At 46.5% G+C, this 21,272-nt stretch overlaps 1 protein-coding gene across 1 annotated transcript in view; it reads right to left on the bottom strand.

Annotated features, from left to right (window-relative positions):
• Dync1h1 (dynein cytoplasmic 1 heavy chain 1) overlaps positions 1–20,194 on the bottom strand; it is a 118,649-nt gene extending 98,455 nt beyond the window's left edge. Inside the window, 10 exon segments of the mRNA XM_029540551.1 lie at positions 272–421; positions 1,368–1,547; positions 2,034–3,110; positions 3,972–4,199; positions 4,286–4,557; positions 7,135–7,321; positions 7,601–7,856; positions 7,993–8,166; positions 9,636–9,723; positions 19,742–20,194. Coding sequence (XP_029396411.1) covers positions 272–421; positions 1,368–1,547; positions 2,034–3,110; positions 3,972–4,199; positions 4,286–4,557; positions 7,135–7,321; positions 7,601–7,856; positions 7,993–8,166; positions 9,636–9,723; positions 19,742–19,991 — 2,862 coding nt within the window. The 5' untranslated portion in view covers positions 19,992–20,194.
• Between the last annotated feature and the right edge of the window lie 1,078 nt (positions 20,195–21,272).

The raw sequence follows: 21,272 nt of genomic DNA, 5'->3' as shown, positions 1-21,272 counted from the left end.
AAATGCCCTTGACTTCTTCACAGGCACTCGTACCCAGTGCCAGCCCGAGTGCCAGGGATCTAGTCTAGGCCTCCTGCATTCTAAGCCAATCCTCTAACACCCAGTCTCACCCCAGAGCTTACCCTGTCTGGCACCTTTTTAAAAGCAGATCTCACTACTTAGGTTAAGCTGGCCTTGAGCTTGTGATCCTCTTGTCTCAGCTTCCACAGACAGTTCAAAGGGGAGGAACTTGTTTTGCTATACCCAGGTGAGTGCCATGGGAGATACTCACTTTGATTTTGGGCTCTCCACCAGGCTTATGACTAACTTGTGGAGCATCTGTATCCATGTCGACTTCTGCTTTATCTTCAGCTTGTCCAAGAAGAACCTGGGTCCAAGCTCGAAGGCCAGCTTGCAGGCGGACACCTAGTATCCTTTCAATCTACAGAGAAAGCGGGGTCACTGAGCGGCTGCCTTATGAAGGTTGGCTCACAAAGTACAGAATGCGAAGGTGGCAGGTGTGCCGGTCAGTATCTACCTCTGTGTGACATCTACCTCTGTGTGACAGGTGCAGCAGCAGCAGAGCTGTGTCCTGCGCCTGTGCGACTTGTGCACTGTCAACTCTTAAGTGACAAGGAGACTTAATACCATACTGCATATTGCAGATGCGGGTAAGCTGTTGGTAGCTGTTCCTTATGATGTAAAATTCACTTCAAGTGATGTTTTGTGGAGCTTGAAGTTAGCTCTAGAGGTGAAACTAGGAACACCGCAGCTTGGAGATGAAGACATTTTTCTTCTCCAAGTGGAAGAAAGCCTTCTCTTCCACTGGGTGTAGACCTAAGCTACGCTCCTTGAGGTGACAGACAGGACCTCTGCATTCCGCATGTCTTCGACACCAGTACACCCTATGCCAGGTAACTCCCTAGGGATGTGCCGAGGGCCGAGGGAGAAGCACTGCTCCTGCAGGCTGATAACGTTCCTTCCTACCTAGGCCTCTCTAGTGACATGTCCTTCAACAGTTTTAGGTGTGGAGGGGCAGTTGTCAGACGAGGTGCCTGGAGGGCTAGGACTGAAGAATGGATCCATACTAGACCCTAGATTCCACCATGGCACCATCATCGCCATCAAAAAGGAAAATAAACAAAACAAACCTTAAATCACAAGAACAAGCGGAAAGATCAATAGGAAGTTGTCAAGTATCCAGGAAAAGGAGGAACTCTCCTCTGCACCAGCTGCGGGGCATCAGCTGAGGGATTCAGGAGGAACTGGGCCAGCCAAGTAAGTATCTAGGGAAACCACTTTCCAGACAAACTGAAGGCCGTACCTAACAGGGCCCACGCCCACAGGAACAGCAGAAACCAGTGACTTGCCAACTCAGCCATACACACCTCCATGTCCAGCTTGTTGACCCAGATGGGCAGATTGGAGTAGGAATGCAAGTTTAGGTCATCCACTGCTTTCTGCACTCTGTTCAAGATTTCAGAGAACGTCTTGTGATCATACATGCAGGTTTCCAAGGAACGGACTTCTAGGTCTATTTTTTCCTCAATAATCAGTAGGTCGTCCACCTAGAGGAGAGTGCATTTAGCATGAAAACATTCTGTGGCTTGTTCATGTCCCTTTCATGACGAACTCTGCTTAGCGTAGAGAAGCCCCCCATCAACAGCCGGCCCTAGGTGCTGGATGGAGTGAGGGTGCTACTTCCCCTGCGTGGCCCACAGAGGAAAAGGAAGGGCTGGGAACACCATCAGCAACTTTCTTCCCTCTGCCCTGCCTGTGGGAACAAGCACTCCCAATACAGGTCTGGAGACACTTCTCCCTCTAGCTGCATCGCATGCCTATCTGCCTCCCATGTCCTCTATCCAGGTTTCTCAGGGGGTCACATGGCAGCATTCCCAAAGCCCCATGCCATTAGTCAACAACCAGAAAGCTTCTTTCCTCCTGCAGCTCCAGGTCTTAGCTTCAATCTCACAGGCGGCTGTGGAGAACTAGTGTCCCCCCTGACTTAGCGACTAATTCAACCATAAACACTGAAGGTAAGTCAACTAACTCACCTTCTCTTGGAAGTTGAAAACCGTCTCTGCCAGGCGCTGCACATAGGGGTCGAGTTTGTAGGACTCCCACACCAACGCGATGCCTTCTGCGATTAAGGCCTGGACCTCCTTCTTCAGGCCGGCCACTAGCAGTGAAATGGTATTGCGTTCCTCCACCTTCTCACAGGTGCGCTCGTAAGTCCGGACACTTTCAATCAGTGAGATGGCAAATGGGTAGAGCTGGTTGGCCTGGTGAGCCTTGTTCACAATTGCAAGTGGCACTCGGAAGCCAAGCCACTTGAGGTTCCGGACTTCTTTGGAGAGTGTTATGATCTCTGGAAGAAAGTTCACCTTTAGCTTGAGGACATTCCCAGTGCGACCCCGCACGCGAGCACTCTCAATGGTGAAGATGCGTCCCGAGACACCAAGGTTGCGTTGCTGAACCTTCCTTGCCCAGTCATCGAAGATCTCCTGGGTATTGAGCTTCATTCGGAAGCTGTCTCCATCCTGCTTCAGCTTCTGCCCTTCCACGTGGTTCTCCCAGCCTTTGCCCAGGACATCCTCCACTCGCTTCATGTAGGCAGTGAGCTGTCTGTCAATCTGTTTAGCCCAGATGATAGACCCTGACACAGGGGGCAAGTCACGGACATGACTCATTTTACAAGCTTGGCTTTGCGGGTACTGAACCTTGAACTTGTCGTGCAGAGATTCGATGTCATCTTTTACACGTTGGATCAGCTGGGTCTGGTATTCACGAATGGCCCCTCGGATGTGTGGGCGGACGAACAGTGCATTGAACCTGGAGAAAATCCTGAACATCTCATTGGCGTTCTTGGCCGTGCCGAGCTGATCTCGGAGGCGGGCGGTGATGCGGGTCTCCACACGGTCGATCCTCTCATCATATCTCTTCATCGCGGCCTCCCAGGCCTCCGTCCCTTCTTTGGAAACATCCAGCCCATCGACTTCCTTGACATTTTCATAGGCCAGGTTCACCTCCTCGATGGCGTTGGCATCTGCAGCATCAAAGAGCACCTCGGCCACTTTCATGTCTTGGGGTTCAGGTGCCTCTCCTTGGTTCTGTTGTGCAACTGCTGTGACCTAAAACAAAAGATATGGAACAAAAATATTTGCAAATGAGGTTTTTATGTCACAGGCATAGCACAGGATTCTTCCATCAATGCTGACTTCTAGGCCTTCAGGACTTTATCATCACAATTCAGCCATGAGCAACACTATAAAGATCTCTCTGCAGACTTCTGCCTTTACTGTATTTTTTTTTAAAGGAAAGAACTAGTGAAAGTGACGAGGGAATGAAAACAGGAATGAGGCCGGGCGTGGTAGCGCACGCCTTTAATCCCAGCACTCGGGAGGCAGGGGAAGGCGGATTTCTGAGTTGGAGGCCAGCCTGGTCTACAAAGTGAGTTCCAGGAAAGCCAGGGCTACACAGAGAAACCCTGTCTTGAAAAAAAACAAAACAAAAAAAAAAAAAAAAAAAAAAAAAAGAAAACAAGAGTGAGACCACACACAGGGCTAGGATATAGCTCAGCAGCAGAGCACTTGCCTCGCAAACACAGGACTTTGGATTCATTCCCCAGAATCGAACAAAACAAGATATCCTACCCCAAAAGCATACAAGGAAAAAAGGAAGCACTGAATTATTTTAATAAAGCTTAGAGATAAACAGTAATACCCCATAATTTACTATGGTACATGACTGAAGGACTCTGTTGACATCACACACTGCAATCTAAAGGCTGGCGTCTGCTCTGAGCTGTGCCCATGGAGAGCACACTGAGTGTTCAGATACTTTTAACAACATAACAGCCTCAGGATCAAGGATGACAAGTGACAAGAGGAAACTAAAGGAAAAACATGGAGTACCAGGCCGTCAGTTCTTTCAAAGAATTACAAAGAGGCAACAAAACCAGGGCTGTGAGCGTCTGTTACTGGCAAACACACCTGTGGCCTCAGGACCCTGACAATGACAGCCCTCAGCTGCTCATGCTGGCGGCGGAACTTCCTCATCTGGTCGAGGCGGGCCTGAAGCTTCCTGTGAGCGGGGTTGATGCGCCACACCATCTTCAGGTTCTCTTCCCTCTTCCTCTTGACGATGTCTCGCAGTAGCACTTGGAGCTTCTCATATTCATCATCCCATGTCTGGAAGACTTCGAAGCAAGCCACCATGACCTGGGTACAATTGGGAGATGGCTTGTCACTCACTAAGTCACAGTAATCTCACTAACTCAGGATGGCTTTTAAAGACCACAACTTACTTTTTCAAATTCTTCATAAGCTACATGCATCAACTTCCGAGTGCCCAAGACTTTGAGCAACTGAGAACTCAAGTCTCTGGAAATTGCCTCCACGAGACGCAGAGCCCGCTGAATGGGGTACTTTGTGTTTCGGATCTTTCTGAGATGTGTGAAAATTGCAACAAGTGCCTGCCTTATCTTGTCCAGCTCCGTGGCAGACAGCAAGTCATTCAGAGGGAAGTCTTTCATCAGAGGATTGTAGTCATTCACCGTTTCCAACGCCTGCTTAAGACCTAGGTCGACAAGGAGGGTTAACTGTTTTCACATCAAGTAATAAAATCAAGTAAACTAGATCTTAACTATTGAAATGCACTTTGATTCTGAAAATATTTTAGTTTATAGAAAAAATTATTCACAGTATTTCAAACAAACAACATCTCTAATGGACTCAGTTTTGTTTTTTTTTTTGTTTGTTTGTTTTTTTAAGGGGTGCAGTTGAAGCCAGGTATAGAGGTATAAAAAGCCTTTAATCCCAGCAGTTGGGAGGCAGAGACAGGTGGAGTTCTGTGAGTTCAAGGCCAGCCTGGTCTACAGTGCAAGTTCTAAGAGAGCCAGGTCTACATAGAGAAATCCTGCCTGGGTGGTGGGATGGGGAAGTAGAGTTGGGCTGAAAAAAGATCAGCAGCAAAGAAAACTTGCTGGAAGCAGAGGACCTGGGTTTGGTTCCCAGTGCCCACACGGCAGCTCACAACCATCATCACTTTTCAGGTCCAGAAAATTCAGTAATTTCTTCTAGCCTCAGTTTGGCACTGTGCACACACATGGTGCATGTACATACATGTAGGCAAACATTTATAAATGTTAAAAATAAATGAACAACTCTCCTGCATCCTAACTTAGTGACAAGCCCATCTCCCAAGTAGCTTCCTTCACAGGGCTAATATTTTATATTTTGCTTTTAGTACTGTCTACATGGCTTACTTTAATAAGTTTAGAGAAACTTCAGTGTTGTCAGCTTTAAGAACATTCACTCATGGCTAAATTTATGTGTCATTATGAACATGGAATCACAGAAAAAACTGGTTTTTGGTCTATTGCTTCCTCTGATCTAAGATTTTTGCAAGTATTAAGAAAGAAAGACTTCAAAGCAAGCTGTGGTGTTATCCTAGTACTGGGAGGTACAGACAGGATGATCAGGAGTTGAAGGGCATCTTTGGCGTTAGAGGAAGTCTGAGGCCAGCTTAGGCTATATGACAACTACATAAACACTCATCTCAAACAAACAACAAAAGGGTAGAAACGTTTCAGAGACGCTTTAAAGAGAAGAGTCAATGTACACATCAGTGCTGGGGAATGACCAGGCAACAGTTTTTAAGGTGGTCATGACAGCCTGATGAGCTCTACTTGAAATTTACTCACTTAAAATTTTGAGTGCCAACTTTGTGGGGAGGAAATAAATGGGCCTTATTCACTTGATTTATGTGGCTATGGAGTCTACAGAAATGCTTCACAGATATATATCTGGCCAAACATTTCTGTGTTTAGTGCATATCAATGTAACTCCACTCCCACCGTTCCTACTAAGAAAGAAGATACTCTACTACAGACCTGGGGACTGGACCCAAGGCCTGTGCTTGCTCGGTAAGCACTCTACCATCAAGCTACACTCATGTCCCTTGGGTCTTTTGAAACAAGGGTCTTGCTATGTAGAACAGAGTGGCCTCGACTTGGAATCCTACCCCTACCTCCAAAGCTCAGTGGGAGGACATTCACTCAACGCCTGAGAGACACTGGGTCAATTCTCCACGCTGGGAGCAGGGAGAACACAACACGTGCTGAAACTGAGGCGTGGACAGCGTGCCCCGCCCAGCGTTTACTGACCACATGGATAAGGAGGAGGGGAGCAGAGAAGGGAAAGGAGCAGGAGAGAAAAGGGAAAGCAACATGGCTGCTTCCTCCTTCCTCAGCACTGGGCAGTGGCTGTCTCCTGGCTGACTGAAAGCTTACAACCACACAGTGAAGAGACAGGAAGGCAAGTCCCAGGGCTCACTAGCTTCAGGCCTAGAAACTGTCTTAGTTTTTCCAAAGCCACGAGGGGGAGGAAATCAGTATGCAAGAAGTACTGCCCTAGACTTCTATTCTGTAGGACTGAGGACAAAGGAGACAAGATGCAGGAGGGAAAGAGAGTTAAGAGTTAGAACAGCCGACAGGAGCCTGATAACGCTGTCTTCTGCGAGGCCCTGCCAGTGCCTGACAAATACAGAAGTGGATGCTCACAGCCACCCATTGGATGGAGCACAGGGTCCCCAATGAAGGAGCTAGAGAAAGGACCTAAGGTGCTTAAGGGGGTTGCAGCCCCTAGGAGGAACAACAATATGAACCAACCAGTAACCCTAGAGCTCCCTGGGACTAAACCACCAATCAAAGAAAACACATGGTGGGACTTGAGGCTCTAGCTGCCTATGAAGTGGAGAATGGCCTAGTTGGTCATCAATGAGAGGAGAGGCCCTTGATCCTGTGAAGGTTCTATGCCTCAGTATAGGGAATCCAGGGCCAGGAAGTAGGAGTGGATGAGTTGGGGAGCAGGGAGGAGGGGAGGGGGATAGGGGATTTTTAGAGAGGAAGCTAGGAAAAGAGATAACATTTGAAATATAAATAAAGTATCTAATTAAAAAAAAAAAAAAAAAAAAAAAAAAAAAGGAGTTACAACAGTAGTGTTTAGGGTGTGGCCCTGGTGCAGTACTTGTCGGACACATAAAAGGCTGGACCTGGGTCTGATCCCAAACTGCATCTCCTAATTTTCATCTAAATCATCCAAGACTTTAAGGAGACTCAGCAACTTATACATCTGGCTATTGGTTCTGGGTTACCTGTGTCAGTGTCAAAACTGACAGTGGCATGGAAACGTTTGCCATGCTTCAGGATGTCCAGAGTCAGGAGCACTTCTGGGCTCTCCCGTTTCTCTTGGATGCGGTACAACGCACGTTCCAAGTTTAGCCAAAAGCTGATTTCCTGCAAGGCAGTTCCTGATGCTGGATCTCGGTCAAGCTTGGTCACCTTTGAAGAAAAAGATGACATCGCCTGGTAAATCTCAAGTTGATCTCTCCCTGAATCAAGTGAAGGGTTTGGTTTGAAGCTTGGAGAGATGGCTGCTAAGTATTCTCTCAGTTTGCAGTATACTGACTACTCTGCCCAGATCTGGCACTGCATGAACATTCCTAGACATAGGGGGTACTCCTACTGTCATACTATTACAACAGAAGAACTTGGGGCAGCTTCCCACAGACATTAAAGGGCAAGCCGTCTCACACAGGCTGTCAGTTACAGTGTCCTTACCTTTTGAATTTCTCGGATCCACCGATTAACTCCAGACTGTAATTGGTTAAGGAAAGTTGGGTCTTCAACCTTATCACCAAAATCTGTAACTTTGGGCTTTTCTCCACGCTCATAGCACTGCTTCGCAACGTTCGTGATAATGGGGTGAATCGGCAAGCTGATCTCTGGGATCTCAATATTCTGCTGCAGGTGAAGGAGTCCCATCTCAAGCTCTGCAATCTTTTTTTCAACTGAAGGAGCCATCTTATCGCCATCCCTACAAAGACAGAAGCATCTCAAAATGAGAGCAGTACTGGCCTTGGAAGCACATTAGTTAAGTCTGTTAAGTACCGATGAGATGCCTTTGTGTCTTGGCGGAGCCACGCTGCAGGGAGAATGCATTGCTTGCTTACCTGTCTGCTTTGCCAGACTCTCTGATGTAGGACTTGAAGAAAGGAGCCACTGCATTGCTGATGAAAGAGTGCAGTGTCTCATACGGTGAATCTTCACTCAGAGTGAGGACTCGGAGCTGGGACGACACTGGCTTGTCTGCATCAATCACAGGGGCTCGCTTGATGAACGCCAAGCTAAAGAGCCAAAGGAGGAAACAGAGCAGACAAGTCACATCTTAAACTGGTTTCAACAATTATAGTTTTTGTGTTGAAAATAAATCAAAAATTTTGAGTGTTTAACTTAAAATTACATTAAGAACAGACTGAGCTGGGTATGGTGGTACATGCCTTTAATCTCAGTGAGTTTCAGGCTAGCCAGCAATACAGAGTGAGACCCTGTCTCAGACCAACCAAAAACCAGACTGAATAAGTGTTTTTCTAGCTGTGACTGTCCTTTTTGAAATCCTATGGGAGAATGACTGTATCCTGTATCAGGACAAGGTCTCCATGACAAAGGTAGCAACTGGTCCAGCAGAATTCACAGTTCTGGCTTAAAACCAACCCACTCAAGCAACTGTAAGCTGCACATCAATCTTCCCTAAGGTGCACATGGACCTGTGAACTGTAATTCAAGTCTAAAATAAATCTGTGCCTGCTGAACTGGCCACTTCTCCCAGCTCCACTCTTAAATTCTGAACTCTCTTCCCCATCTCTAGACACCACTTCACCTTCATTTCCTATTTCCCTAAATATATTACGAGGGTCCCTGATGCCAAGTCAACCAACCAGAGTTCAATCCCACCCCCACCCCAATCCTCTATCCCAGAACAGAGCAGAAGTAGAGGGAGGTTCCTGTAGGCTGCACTATGACCTACCCATTCACTGTGAGTGCTTTCAGTACTGTAAAAGATGGCAAACGGAAGGAAAGTTTGACCTAGGTATTTTTGCAGTGCTGGTTGGGAAGTGTTCTGTCCCATGCGCCGTCCCATGTGCAGCAAACGATGGCAGATCCTATCCAGGAGGCTATCCACTATCCACACAATCGCTACACAAGTCTTCTGTACCTTTGTTTTCCTTTTTCTTCTGAGACAGTTGTTTTCTCCTATGTAGACCATGCTAGCTCCAAGCATTAGATCCCCTGGCTCTAGCCTCCTAAATGCTGAAGCTACAGTGTGTACCACTATACGCTGCAATTCCTCTGTAGTCTTGAAATTGCTTAAGAAGTTTTGACTGCTAATGGAGAATAGTGAGTTTTCACATATGGGAACTTGAAAGTTCCTACTGTTCAGAAGTTGATATAAGCTTTCTGTAAGATAATCTGACAACATGAATTACAACCTCAATGATGCCTTTCCTAGGAATGGGTAATACGCTCCTGAAGGATTTATCCTGAAAAGAATCAGGCCTGTGCACAGGGCGTTCACTACTCATTTATAATGAGAAAGTAAGACAAAAGCAGAGACTATTAAATCAAAGAATACAATCAGATAGAAACCTGAAACTCGTAGTAAGTAAACATCAGCCCAAACCTAACCGCAGTACCGTGTATGACAACTAGAACTGGAATGGTTCAGCATTTACACTGACGCAGAAGTCTAGCTCAAGCTGTGCCCGTGTGCAGTAGACCTGTGGCGCGGTCTCACTGTGCTAGTCACACTACTCACCTGTTGGACTTCACTCCGTAATGAATGTCTATGTTGATGTTATAGGAAATGAATTCTTTCTCCTCTTCTCCTTCATCACCAACGTCCTCTATAAATCATAATAAAAGTGTTATCAAATTCACATTGACACTTCTAATCCATCAAGTCTTCAAGACTGGTCCTCGCCCTACTCCACCTTACTTCTGAAGTCCCAGGGTGCTGGCTCTACCTGCCTTTCCTGACTCCTAAGTTGGGCATTTGTTTGCTGCATGGTCTTGGGGAGAAGGAGTGAACTCTCTTTTTTCCAGGCATCAGCAAGTGTCTGGGTTGTTGGAGGGTTCATAAGGGGATACAAGTGGAGTCTCAGAGATGTGGGCAGTTCCAATAGTTTCTGCAAAATTCTCACTGTCTCTGGCCACTAGACTCACCCTCTGTGTCCTCAAAATACAAGTCTCTTTCCATGCCGTGCTGTCTGCTCAGCTGTATATTCAGCTCTTGCTACACGGCGTGGCAAGCATTCCCATGCCGCACAGTCAGCCCTAGGCTGGCAGGGCTATCAGCCCTTTTTCCAGGTATACAGTGTAAGTAAGTAAATGATCCCTAAGATACTCAGCCAGGAAGCATGGGAATGCGGAGGCCTACAGTTCCACACAAGCTCCTCACCAGCACACAGCAGGGCCAGGCCAAGGGAAGCCACCTTGGAAGACTGCTGACAAGAAATATCCGGAAAGCCTGTCACCCGGCTTTCCCTTTGTTCTGTCAAGCACCTGTTGTCTGTTGTAGACTGCACACAGAAGGGTGTCTTCCACCCAAGCTAACCGAAGGCATGGAGCATGTAGGGTCCACACAGCACCAGAGCCACAGACGAGCTTATTGGAACTTAGCATACAACAGCCTCAAGAGGCATGTGAGTCAGACTTCTAAACTAAAAGTCAAAATTATAGAAAAAAATTTGTAAAAACGATATGGGTGTGGTGCCACAGGAAGGTCTATCTCTGTGAGTTCAAAACCAGCATGGCCTACATAGTTAGGTTCAAGCCAGCAGGGCTATATAGTGAGACCCTATCTCAAAATAATAAGACTATAAGATAATGCAAACTTCTTTATCAATAACCTCCAAGACATTTGAACATTCTAGCTAAATTATGTTCACAACGGCTCCCAGTGTATTATCAGCATTTCCCAAATCAACATATTCATTCTCTCACTCCCTCCCCCACCGCCTCCCCCTCTCTGAGATAGGGTTTCACTGTATAGCTCTGGCGAGCCTTGAACTCACTATGAAAAGCAGCCTGGCTTTGGACTCACAGACACCTGCTAGCCTCTGCTCTGATGCTCTGAGTGCTGAGATTAGAGGAATGGGTCACAAGGCCTCGGCATCATCTGCATTAAAGAGCAGAGAAAACACAAACCCAACAGAAGACCCAAGAGTAGCTGAGTGGGATGGACTTTAAATTCATGAGCAGAGAAGGGCATGGGACACTGAACTGGGTATTCTCTGAGGCTCCTTTTAGCAATTAAACCTTGAAATTCAAGTATAAAATACAGAGCCTGATAAAGTAAAGTGACACCTATGCACGCAAATGCTGTGATGAAAACCACCTCTGTGAACTGACTTTACAAAGAGCAGAGACACACCTAAAGGCATGGTATGTAATGTCAAGGGACTTTTCCCCAAACAACTGTTTTTGATATCATTTTAGAAAGAGAAGGCAGAAGCAGGTGAAAGAACTTTCTAGTACACCTAGTACCACCTCTTGCTTTCAAAGGAACTGCTGTCATCCTGTAGGAACTGGCATCTTCTAGTAGCACCCGGAAGGCCTCAAGCACAAAGAATATAGGGCAGAGCCCACCCTAGAGAATGCAGGCCACCTCTCCTAGGCCTGGGAGTCCCTGCTCTTGACTGTGTAAGCACCCTGCATCTCAGCTGAGGAAAGAGGCTGTGTAGTGAGGGTGGTGTTGAAAAGCAACCTCTGTAGGTACTCAATGTTGGCATCTTTCCACTGTATGCTGCTCCAGCAGTAGTCAGTTGTCTAAGGGCATGGAGCGTGACCACCAAGAGCTATTACCCTGTGCTGGGGGGTGGGGGTGGGGGTAGGGAGTGCCTAGCACTGAGGCTGGGCCATTCATCCAGATTATGAAGCCAGACTGTGCCAGAGATCTAATGTGTTCTGTTCCTCTTGTGCAGAGCCCACCCTGGCCTGCCAAGTAAACTGCTTTAGCATGCCTAAGGCGGTTCTTAATTTTTTTAACTTCAAAAAAAAAAAAAAAACCCTTTATAAATCAACTGACTTTCCAACCACTCAAATCTATATTACAAGATATAGATATATTACAAGGTAACCCTGCTGTCTGAAAGCAGTCACACCTATGCCTACAATCTCTACTTGCAAGTATAAGACAAAGCACATAAAGACACGCCCTACACTGCAGCTGTCAAGGCAGTGGATTAGGAAATATTGTCTTCCTGGGTTTGGTGGCAAGCCTTTAATTCCAGCCGAAGCAGGTAGATCTTTGAGTTTGAGGCCAGCCTGCTCTATAGAGTGAGTTCCAGGATGGCCAGGCTGTTTACCCAGGGAAACCCTAGCTGAAAAAAACTACAAAAAGCTATGAGAAAAAAAAAAAAAAAGAAAGAAAGAAAAAAAAAAGGAAGAAACAAAAACAAAAAAGAGAACAGAACAACCTGTCTCCTTCAGTTTTCTAAACTCTCCACAATCATATAAAATACGCATCACCAAACAACATTCCAGTAACATGGCCAATAAAAGATTCTATAACCACCTAAAAGAAATGTTTGACACTCTGAAAACTTTAAAGTATTTCTTCCCCAATGACCATCATCACACAAATGCAATCCCAGAAGAGAGAGGCCAGACACAGGGTCTCAGCCTGTGGCCTGTACTCCCTGATCCAACAGGCTCCACCGCCCACTGCAGGTCTGAGTCAGGGCTCTGTAGCAAATGCTGCTGTTCAACACTAGGAGCACTGCAGTGCAGCAGAAAGCTGCTCAGGCTGGCTCAGGAAGGCACGCCCAATGACATAATCCCCAGACAGGAAGAACTTCAAACAGACCTGCTGCTTTGGTGAAATCCCAGCACCCCTAAGAGTAACTTGGGGGGAGTCATTACTAGTTGGTCAGAGAAACACATCTGGGTCAGTCTTGTATATACAAGTTCCTGATAAATATGGAAATCAAAGTCTGAATATGTCCAAACCCCACTTACAGAATATTATGTTTGATAAATTATCAAATATGCTTTTTGTAGAAGGTCAAGCTTGATGGCATACAGCTGTGATCTACCTCAGCACTGGGGATGAAGGGGCAGGAGGATCACCACAACTTCCAGTCAGCCTGGTCTACACAGTAAGCTCCATGTGCGCCAGAGTTCTAGGTCATCTCCAGAACTGTGTGTGTTTGTGGTGGCTCTCTCCCTTTTTGTCACTCTGTACATTATTAATCTTCTAAACAGTAAAAAGAAAGTTGGCTTTCTACTTCGATAAAAATGTTTAAAGTTGAAGGAAGGACACTTGATTATTCATTGTTAATAATGGGAAGGAGCGGGCTGGGGAGAAGGCTCAGCGGTCAAGAGCACTGACTACTCTTCCAGAGGTCCTGAGTTCAATTCCCAGTAACCACAGGTGGCTCACAACCATCTGTAATGGGATCTGACACCCTCTTCTGGTGTGTCTGAAGACAAGAGACAGTGTACTCACATACATAAAATAAATAAATCTTTAAAAAATAATAATAATAATGGGAAGGAGCTCACTTACAGACCCACCGACACGTTCTGTCAGGGTGGTACACTTTACTAAATCTCAAACCAGTCGGAGCTAGAGATAGATAGCTCACTGGGTAAGAGCACTGACCGCTCTTCCAGAGGTCCTGAGTTCAAATCCCAGCACCCACATGGTGGTTTACAACCATCTGTAATGAGATCTGACTCCCTCTTCTGAGTGTCTGAAGACAGTTAGTGTTCTTACATGTAATAAATAAATCTTTAAAATAAATAAACAAACAATCTTAAACTCTCCAGTCAGTTTCCTGGTGTCTGTGGACTGCTGATTGATACAGTTAACACAGGTGGAAAATCCAATGACAGGGCTCAGGACTGCTGTTCCCACCCAGGTGCTGAGCTGCATGCTGCACTGGGCCACACTGGCAGACACTGCCCAACCGGCAGCAGCATATGGACATGCACGCTTCCACAGACAGACCCAATACATCCCAAAATACTAGTGCAAATTAGGAGCTCAACTGCAGTTAAGACCCACACTGCCCTCACCTGAGGGCATCTCTTCAAGTGTGCTGACCGACTGGGCAGGGGAAAGGGGCGAAGCCTGGTCTCTCCCTCTAACCTCTGCCAACCAGGAGGTGAAGGCATTCATTCACCCTACACCCACACCAAATGACTCCTTACACATTTCTAGGCTTTTCTTCCATCTTCTTTCCCCTTTACAATCTAAAACTGACCAACACAGTATCATGATGGTCACCATCGTCACACAGACCCTCTTATGCGATAGCTTTAGCTTTATCCCTTTCTCATCTCTGGTGCTGTAGACCATGACTTCCCTGCCACACCTCCCCATACTGGCAGTGAGCTAAGAACTCCGGGAAAGGCAGGCTTTCTCAACCTGACAGTCTGCATCCTTTCAGGTGCGTGAAGGAACATTACATTCCACTTACTTCTCCTAGTGAACTTTTTTCTTTTCTTTTTTTTTTTTTTTTCTGAGACAAGGTTTCTCTGTGTAGTCCTGGCTGTCCTGGAACTCACTCTGTAGACCAGGCTGGCCTCGAACTCAGAAATTCGCCTGCCTCTGCCTCCCAAGTGCTGGGATTAAAGGCGTGTGCCAACATGCCCGGCTGTGCCTCTGCATCTTAAGTGCTAAAGGTGTGTACCACCACTGCCCAGCTCCTAATGAACTTTTCAATGAACTGAAGTTTGTTGAAAAAGACAAGTTACTAATGCCTAAGGAACTTAGTACTCGGTACTTCTCTTCTGGAGCCAAGGTCTCATACAGTCTAGGCTGGCCTTGGATTCAACCTTAAACTGATCATCCCCAGTGCTGGGGTTATGCACAACCAGGTGCTGGGGATCAAACCGAAAGCTATCTATATAAGCACCCTGTCAACTCAGATACATTGCAGTCCCAAGGACTCAGTACTTTCTCAGTTAATATTAATTTAGAAGAAAAATAACTGATATGAAATAGACTAAGCCAAACATTCCTACCTCTTTTTAAACTTAACTGTATGTGTATGGGTGTTTTGCCTGTATGCATCTGTGTACCATTGTCTGGTGCCCATAGAGGCTAACAACGGTTGTGAGTCACTGTGGGCAGTGAGTGCTCTTAACCACTGAGCTGTCTTTCCAGCATCAAACATTCCCACCTCAGTAAATGCACTCAAGAACACCGAGACTAGTTTCAGAGTCCTTCAAAAATCTTTTTCATCAAACCCCTGCTCTCAAGGATCAGGAATCTATTTGAAAGTGAAGATGGGGGTCTGGAGAGATTGTCAGTGGTTAAGAGCACTGACTGCTCTTCTAGAGGTCCTGAGTTCAATTCTAAGAGCACTGACTGCTCTTCCAGAGGTCCTGAGTTCGATTCCCAGCAACCACAGGTGGCTCATAACCATCTGATGCCCTCTTCTGGTGAGTCTGAAGACAGCTCAGTGTAGTTTAAATACTACAGTGTATTTAAATAAATAAATCTAAAAAAGAAAGAAAGCGGAGATGGAAAAATGTGAGCCATACGTGATGGAGACTTTGAGAGAAAGGTGTCTTCCAGACACAACAGGACTGATGCACATGCACACTCAAAAGACTGGCAGCACGCACAGGCTCAAGCCAGATGCAGTCCCAACACTGTGAAAGGGAAGTGGATGCAGGCTCCAGCCCCAATCAAGGAGCTCTGTGCAATTAATACTGACTGATAAAGTGAAACCCAGTTTTCTCCAATGAAGTCTCACTGGGTAATCAACTACACTTCAGGATGGGCCTATGCCTAGAAGTAGTTGGCCAACAAAACAAACTCAATGGTATTTTTTGTGGACTTTGTTCCATTTTACCATGTGTTGGTATTTTCTGTCTTATTCGTCTTTGTTTTGTGGGAGTTCTGTGTTTTAAAGAGGAAAAAAACCTATAAAGTTGGATGGGTAGGAAGATGGGAGGATCTGGAGAAACTGGGGGGAAAGGAAAATATAATCAAAATATATGGGAAATGTTTTAAATTTAAAAAAATAGAAAAAGAAACAACTAAGTCTGCTTTCTAAGAAGGTTTAAACTTCTACATTCTAGCCTCCCTCTTCAGTAATGAACAGGGTGAACTGGTTTTCTCCTGGGGGTCTCAGCCCACTCTTTTAAAAAGTGGTGGATTCGTCCCTCCCTTGAATCCACTGCACCACACACTCCCATGTGCCTTGCTGTAGACTACCTTATCCTATAAAAGTGTAGGCCTTCCTGCATACTGACAGCTTGCCAAATTCCTGTTAGCACTGAGGTATTATGAGAATGTTATAGAAAGTTTCCTTGATTTATTCATTATTGTATTAACCACCTGACATGATTAGTACAGAAATGAATGCAGTCTGAACATCCGTAGTCTGAAAACTGATTTCAGGTTAGAGAGGCAGAAGTCGTACTTGAAAGCCCCCTAGCCCCAGCATTCTGTAGCATCTCAGGGATCCTCAGCTGTCCTAAGTTTTTAAAGCCGCCAATCACTAAATTTCATAATTCCTCTTGAATATTAAGTCCTTAACTTTTGAAAGCCCACAGAAACCATTTTCCTAAGTTTCCACACAACTGTGTCTATGAAGCTGGGAACCTAAAAGGCTCTATGTGAAATATGAAAATGTGAGCCATTCTTTTACACTCCGGTTCCCAGCCAACTCTGCACTAAGAGCTGACTCCCCTACATGACCTGCCCTAGAAACACTGCACTGCCAGGTCAAGGCACGCACACTAACAACAGCCACATCCCAGTAGTGAACAACTCCCAAGTCGAATGATGCAGCTTTGGAAGGGAGAGAGCACACACACACACACACACACACACACCACATCATCCCAGCTGATCACTCAAAGCTGGAGGACAGCAATCACAGAGGCATGGCGTTCACAGAGGCGTGGCGGTTCTGTTCCCACAGATACCACCAACCCACCAGGGACAAAGCTCAAGAAAAACCCGCACAATAGGAAGAAGTGCTACAAAAACATCTTTACTGGGTAAACCGTCCAGTTCAGGATCAAACACCTTTTCATTTGGAAGAAAACAATCAATCTCCCTCAGACTAGAAATTTCAGAAAGGAGATTTGTCAGTGGAAAGCTGTAACTCACCTGCTGACGATGCTGCACTATCAAAAGCAGCTGCTAAATCACCATCTTTATACTATGAGGAATTCTGAACTTTAACGCCAAGTTTCTAAGTAGCTGGGATAGCTTTAAAAAAAAGAACTTATTTTTAAAAAAATGCTTCTATATATTTGGTACCAGTGTTTAGAAATGTCTTTAAAGTAGAGCAGCGAAGAGAGGCTGGAGACACAGCTTGGCAGGTGAGGTGCTTGCCTGACATGCATGGAATCCTTCACGACTTCCCCAGCACCACAGTAAAAAACTGACCATGGTAGTGAATGCCCTTAGCACTTGGGAGGCAGAGGCAGGAAGATGAGAAGGTCAAGGTCATCCCTGGCTACATACAAGTTTGAGTTCACCTTAGGCTACTGAGAATTTGTTTAACAAAAAGAGAAAAAGGAGGGATGGCTAGGATTAAAAACGAATTTCTCAGCTCAGGAAGACAGGTAGACACTAATCACAGCTGGGAGCGTTTATCCACCTTTCACTGCAGTCAACTGCTGCCTCTACATTGGCAGTCCACACTCCTAAGAAATACCTAAACAAAGCCTTCTGCCAAGGACCCAGAGACTGTACGGGCCTAGTGAGCAGTCCAGTGTTAGACTGTGCTTAGCAAACCCCAGGAGGAAGAGATTATTAGGTAAACTGTGAATTGAGGTCAGCCTGGTCTACTTCAGGCCATCATTAGCTACACTGTGAGACTTCTCAAACAATCAACCACCAACTACAAAAGGGTGTGCATGTGCAACATCCTGGACTCAATCCCCAGCACAGCCAACGCACATGCTGACAAGGAGGAGACCTTAAGGCATCAACTTGGATTTAAAAGGATGAGATGAGGGGTCTTGCTGTGGGGAGATTGGGAAGAAATGTAAATAAATAAAATAACCAATAAAAAAAAAAATCTTTCCCTTTGCTTCTGTAAGTGAACAAGAAATTAATGATATGTTAAATCACTAGAAATACAAACAGGATTTTTATAAACACAGAAGAGAGTTATTTCAGTCTCAGTCAAATTTCTTAGTCAACTTTCAAAAGTGCAAGTCATTATGGAACCTCGCTGGGATGCTGGATCATCTTCAGCTGAAAGCAATGTGTACTGCGAAGACACTTATTCCATTCCACCCTTGATACAAGATGGATAGATATGAGAACAAATTACTAATGACAAAGCAAAGAGAAAAACTTGGGAATTTTTTTCGTAAAGAGAAAGCATGACTCATGGTTTTTGTGTTTTTATATTGAAATCACTAATTTTAATACACAAACTGTGCAACAAAGAATATAAAGTAATTAGCTAGGGCCAAACTTCTCAAAATCTTTAAAAACATAGGTAAAAATTTATTTTAATAAAATGTATTTGCACATACCCCACAAAAAAAAAAAAAAAAAAAGTAGGGGTCAAAGGGTTCACAGGGCCGCTGCTGAGGCAGATTCCAGATGACTTTCAGTTCAGGTATGTTTCAAATTTTCTATAGTTACATGGTCTTTTGGACAAAAATAGATTTTCGTGCAGGAGTAAATACAAACTCCAACATAAAGGAAACCATCTTCAGTCACACTAACATTAAACAGGCACTAATAGCATACTAATGCTTTAAACATTGTGTGTTCATTGAAGAAAAATATTTTGCTATCTTCTAACTGCAGTCCCAAACCAAGGCCACGTGAACATTTTGAAATTAAGAATAGCCTTTAATCCCAACACTCGGGAGGCAGAGGCAGGCGGATTTCTGAGTTCGAGGCCAGCCTGGTCTACAGAGTGAGTTCCAGGACAGCCAGGGCTATCCAGAGAAACCCTGTCTCNAAACNCCAAAAAAAAAAAAAAAAAAAAAAATAGCCTTTAAGCGATACAAACTATCGAAAGGGCAGCCACTCTGGTTTTCTAACGGAAAACCAGAAGGAAATCTAAGGAACTTGCTAGCAAATATTCAGTCCATCTTCAATCCCTAAGGGCTATTTTACTTTTAAACAGCACATCTGGGTTCCTAGGGAAATGCCACACCCATTCACCAGCAAGTCATACAAGCTCCCCAGATGCTAAAGCCTCAAGGAAGGAAGGAATCCCGCAACCAAGCCCCAGATTCCAGATGAATCTAGAGATGTTGTGAGCGTCTCCGCTGGAGGACACAACTGGAACATGTCAGCTTTTTTGCCTTCTTCCCCAACTAGGTAAGCAACAGCTCTTAAGTCTTTGATATCAGACTTATATGTCACAGGGCTGTCATTAGGGTCATCTAAGCAACACTTTCAAGCCATGATCTGCAAAACAAGCAATTTGGACTGGAAACTGATTATGCTGAGTCTAGTCTAAGGTCCTGTACTAGCTGGTGACCTTGGACCAGCCAAGGGACTGTTACCTGGTTTGTAAAATTGGGAGATACACCCACTCAACAATGATGCTGCGAGGCCAATGGAGGCCTACGCGCAGGCAGCCGCAGACGGTAGAGATGCTGGGTGCCCAGGGCCTGCCCACTCCGGCTCCCGCCAACCCACCGGTCCCCGAGCCCACCCAAGGGCCAGCACCCAGGCTGTCCTAGACACACTCTTCCCAAAGCGTACTAAGCTTGGACACGAATCGAAACCAAAAAAGCTCATGTGACTTTGGAGGCAGGGATGCGGCCCTATGCCCAGCCGGGACCGGGAGACGCTGTCTCCACCCAACTCGGCCATCTTGAGAAGCCGCGGAGACAAAGCGACCCCACTGTGCGGGCGCTGGCGGTCCGGGCACCCTAGCTGCTCCACGCGACCGGGCAGGGGGCGCCGCGCACCTTTGAGGGTGGAGCGCTCCACCAGGACCGTGTGGACCTGCGGGTCTGACAGGAACTTGCGCATCTGCTCCAGGGCGCTCTTCTCCTCCAGCGCCGCCTCCAGCGCAGCCGGCGCGTCGCCGCCGTCCTCCAGCAGCAGCGGCACCAGTTTACGCAGGTGCTTCTGCAGCACCGCCACGTCCGCCACATTCTGCACCGCGGACACCTCCAGGCCGGCCGAGCCGTCCTCGCCGCCGCCGGGCTCCGACATGGCGGATCCGCGGAAGGGAGAGAGATAGAAAGAGAGAGAGCGAGAGAGCCGAGAGGAGCGGCCTCCGGCACGAGAGAGCAGTGAGCGAGAGGAACCGGCGACAGGAGACGCTCTGCCCGCTAGACCGCGGCCGACTGCGGACAGCGGAGCCGGCTCCGCCCTAAAGACCGCCGCTCCCGCCGGCCCCGCCCCGCCCGCTGGCTGCAGCCACCGGCGCCCGCTCGCGGTCGGCGTCGCGACGTTACGCATGCGACTGGAGGCGGGGCTATGTGCGGCGCCGCGTGGCCTTTTGGGACTTGTAGTCGGAGTGCAGGGCGGAACCTGTTACTCCCTGTCCAGGAGTAGTCCAGGAACTGCGTCTCTCTTCATTGCCAGGAGGCAGAGAATATCACAGAGCCAGCCCCCCCCCCCCCGGCTTCATAAATAGTGTATAAAGAATGCATTGACGAGAGTTGACATTTAGTGAGAGCTCATCCTCTGCCCGACATTGCTCTTAATAATCTGCCTTCTCCCGTTGAATGAATGGAGTCTAGAGTCCCAACATCAACCTCTGCCCACTCATTAATAGATACACATGGGAAGGTGAGGACGTTTTTTCAGAGGAGATGAGGGGCGTGCCCACAATGACTTCGCTAAATTGACTAGGGGGAAGGTGGAAAGGGAGATGTTTTTAGCTGAGGAACTGGCGTCTAAGGAAGGGAAGGTTATGTTTGGGTGGAGCAGAACTGCACTGCAGTCTAAGGGTAGGCTAAAAGAAACCTGGATGGTAGATAACATCAAGCTATAATGGGACCTGACTTCTGAACACAGTGTCATTTACCAAGCGAGGGTGATGTGTCTGTGAGAGAAGAACGCATGAGTGAATCCACTGACAAAGGTAAGCTCTCCATACCTGCAGCACTCACCGCTCTGTGGGTTCGGGAATCTGGATCTGCAGGAGGCAAGGGCTCGGATTCTGCCCAACTAAGTTTCCCTGCATCTGACCCATCACCCCTCCTCCCGTACACGGAGGACAAGAAGGCCAGAATCTCGTTGCTTACTTTCTTAGGGATAGTAACTGGCCTCTGAAAGTTCAGTCATAACTTGCCTGTTCAATTGGGTAGAAGGAACTAAGCCAAAATGATCTTTAAAAATATAATAATGCCGAGTTAGAAAGCTGAGTCCTGATTGGTGGGATGATGGTGGTATGATTTGATTCTCCCAAATCATCTTTGGAAAATGAGAAGCCCTACAATATGCTTATTCCTTGCACAATTGTCCTGTGCCAGGTCCCAGAGGCCG

The sequence above is a fragment of the Mus pahari genome, chromosome 7, assembly GCF_900095145.1.
Source record: "Mus pahari chromosome 7, PAHARI_EIJ_v1.1, whole genome shotgun sequence".
In the NCBI taxonomy this organism is placed as follows: Eukaryota; Metazoa; Chordata; class Mammalia; order Rodentia; family Muridae; genus Mus; species Mus pahari.
The sequence above is the reverse complement of the archived record's forward strand: the minus strand, read 5'-3'. Positions and strand labels throughout refer to the sequence as shown.